This window comes from Belonocnema kinseyi, chromosome 2 (genome assembly GCF_010883055.1).
Source record: "Belonocnema kinseyi isolate 2016_QV_RU_SX_M_011 chromosome 2, B_treatae_v1, whole genome shotgun sequence".
NCBI lineage: Eukaryota > Metazoa > Arthropoda > Insecta > Hymenoptera > Cynipidae > Belonocnema > Belonocnema kinseyi.
Window position 1 is genome coordinate 157,887,179 of NC_046658.1, and position 1,959 is coordinate 157,889,137.

A 1,959-nucleotide genomic window follows, 5' to 3' on the forward strand; every position below is an offset into this window, starting at 1 on the left:
AAATTCCAGACTATTTCCCGAATTTCGCGGTCAGTGGCCGCCCTAAATGAACGCGCCAATTTTAATTTAATTTAACTTGGTCAATTTTCAATATCATAGGGTACTTAAATCTGATTTTTCTTTCCAAACTTACCTAAATAAAAGAAATCCTAAACCAGTAACTGCAGCTCGCCGTACATCGTCATTAACATCCGAAACCTGGAGCGACATAAAGAAAGGATTTATCAAATTACAATTCAAGCAAGTTTCAATTTTTATTTTTAAGCTAAAAAGTCGAGATTTGAACAGAAGGAAAACTTTTCATAAAAAAATTGAATTTTTAAACAAAGAGATGAATCTTGAACGGATAAAATGAATTTTTAATAAAGTAGTTGAAATTTAAAATATGCTGCTTCAGGCCATTAATGCACTAGCTTTAAAAGTTAGATGCCTCTATCAATTGGTGATGCTTGGACTCGAATTGAGTCAAATTTCTGGTCAGCGGCTATTAATAGTAGATTATGTACCTAGGCAGTAAGGTTAAACTTTAGAAGAGAATACCGAATTTAACACGTCTGAGCCGAAGGTGAAGGCGAGATCGCTAAAACTGCATCCTCGTATAAAATTTGAACTTTACTGCCGTGGTGCACACGACAATTGATCTGAAATAGGTCGAATGAGCGCCCTTTTTCTGTAAAATTGCGCTTGATTGTACCACCAACTGCACGCACGTAAAGGACGACATTATTAACCTAAAATCCACTTCTTGCTTCAAAGTAGTTTTAAAATCAATTCTTCTCACTCTTTTCTCTCACCTATTCCTCCCTGCTGTCACTTTACGTGCCGCTTGTCGCAGTACAATAAAGTGCTATTTTACTGCCACTCCGCGGGAACGTAAAACGCACTTATTCAGTCTTTTTCAGATAAAAGCTATTATCCTAATAACACAAACAATTTTCGATTTTTGAAATACAACTAAATTTGTGGGGAAAAAACTGACCACGAAACTCGACTGCTGAACCCAATGGTCTAATTTTCTCCTTTTCTTGTTTTTCGAAATAAAAAGTTATTACTCGTATCAATTAAAAAATAGAAGAAAAAACAACGAATTTTCGACCAAACAAGATGGACTTTTTAAGTAAAACAGTTGCACTTTTAACAAATTGATTTAATTCTCAATGAAATTTTAAAAGAAGGAACAGATGATGAAGAAGAAGAAGAAGAAGAAGAAGAAGAAGAAGGTGGTTGAATGTTGAAGTGTGTGTTACTTACAGCAACGTGAAGTAACTTGCGGATAGCCTGGTTATTTCCCGTGCCACAATACGCCATTGCTAACGTGTACATGCCGCTTCTTCGGAGGATAGGATCTTTGTCGGCAGTGAGGGACGTCACCAACGGGTCGGCTTCTTCAAGACGACCGTACATCGTGAACGCTATGCCCACCGCGAGTCCTCGCAATATTTTCTCGTGTTGTGTCTCTTGTGCATACTGAAGAAACAAACGACGAAAACGAAAATAACAATAGTCATTAATTGGCACAGATTTCTCCTTTTCTAAAAATTCTAACAATGCAGTAAAAGTTTAAGAAAGTTAACATCTCGGCGAGTGATTTGTTGAGTGAAAAAGGTGTTTAAAGTTCGAGATTAACAGAGTGCACTGCGAATTTCACAGTTTACTCACATTATTTTTTATTGAAAGTAAATATTTTAAATGAGATAAAATAGAATAATCGTATTACTCACTGCAACCATATCTTCAATGGCTTGAGTGGACTTGGATCCCAACATGACCATTCCCATAGCGATACCTGCTGCTTCTCCCGTAACTGCATCATCTTGATAAAGGTTAAACTTCAACTGCTCGTACACATCTTGCCTGTGAGATCCCATGGCTGCTAATCCCAAGCCCAGGCACCCTCCGTGACGAACCATCTGCGGCGAGTAAAACAGTTTTTTTTTTTTTTTTTTTTTTTTTTTTTTT

General features: G+C 36.9%; 1 protein-coding gene across 2 annotated transcripts in view; it reads right to left on the reverse strand.

Annotated features, from left to right (window-relative positions):
- Window positions 1–1,959, reverse strand: part of LOC117167857 (26S proteasome non-ATPase regulatory subunit 1) — a 24,112-nt gene that overhangs the window by 8,598 nt on the left and 13,555 nt on the right. For both annotated transcript variants that reach the window (XM_033353067.1, XM_033353068.1), the window contains 3 exons: window positions 1,722–1,910; window positions 1,252–1,467; window positions 134–198 (listed from right to left, as the gene is read on the reverse strand). In XM_033353067.1, the coding sequence (XP_033208958.1) occupies window positions 134–198; window positions 1,252–1,467; window positions 1,722–1,910 (470 nt within the window). The remainder of the gene's footprint in view (window positions 1–133; window positions 199–1,251; window positions 1,468–1,721; window positions 1,911–1,959) is intronic.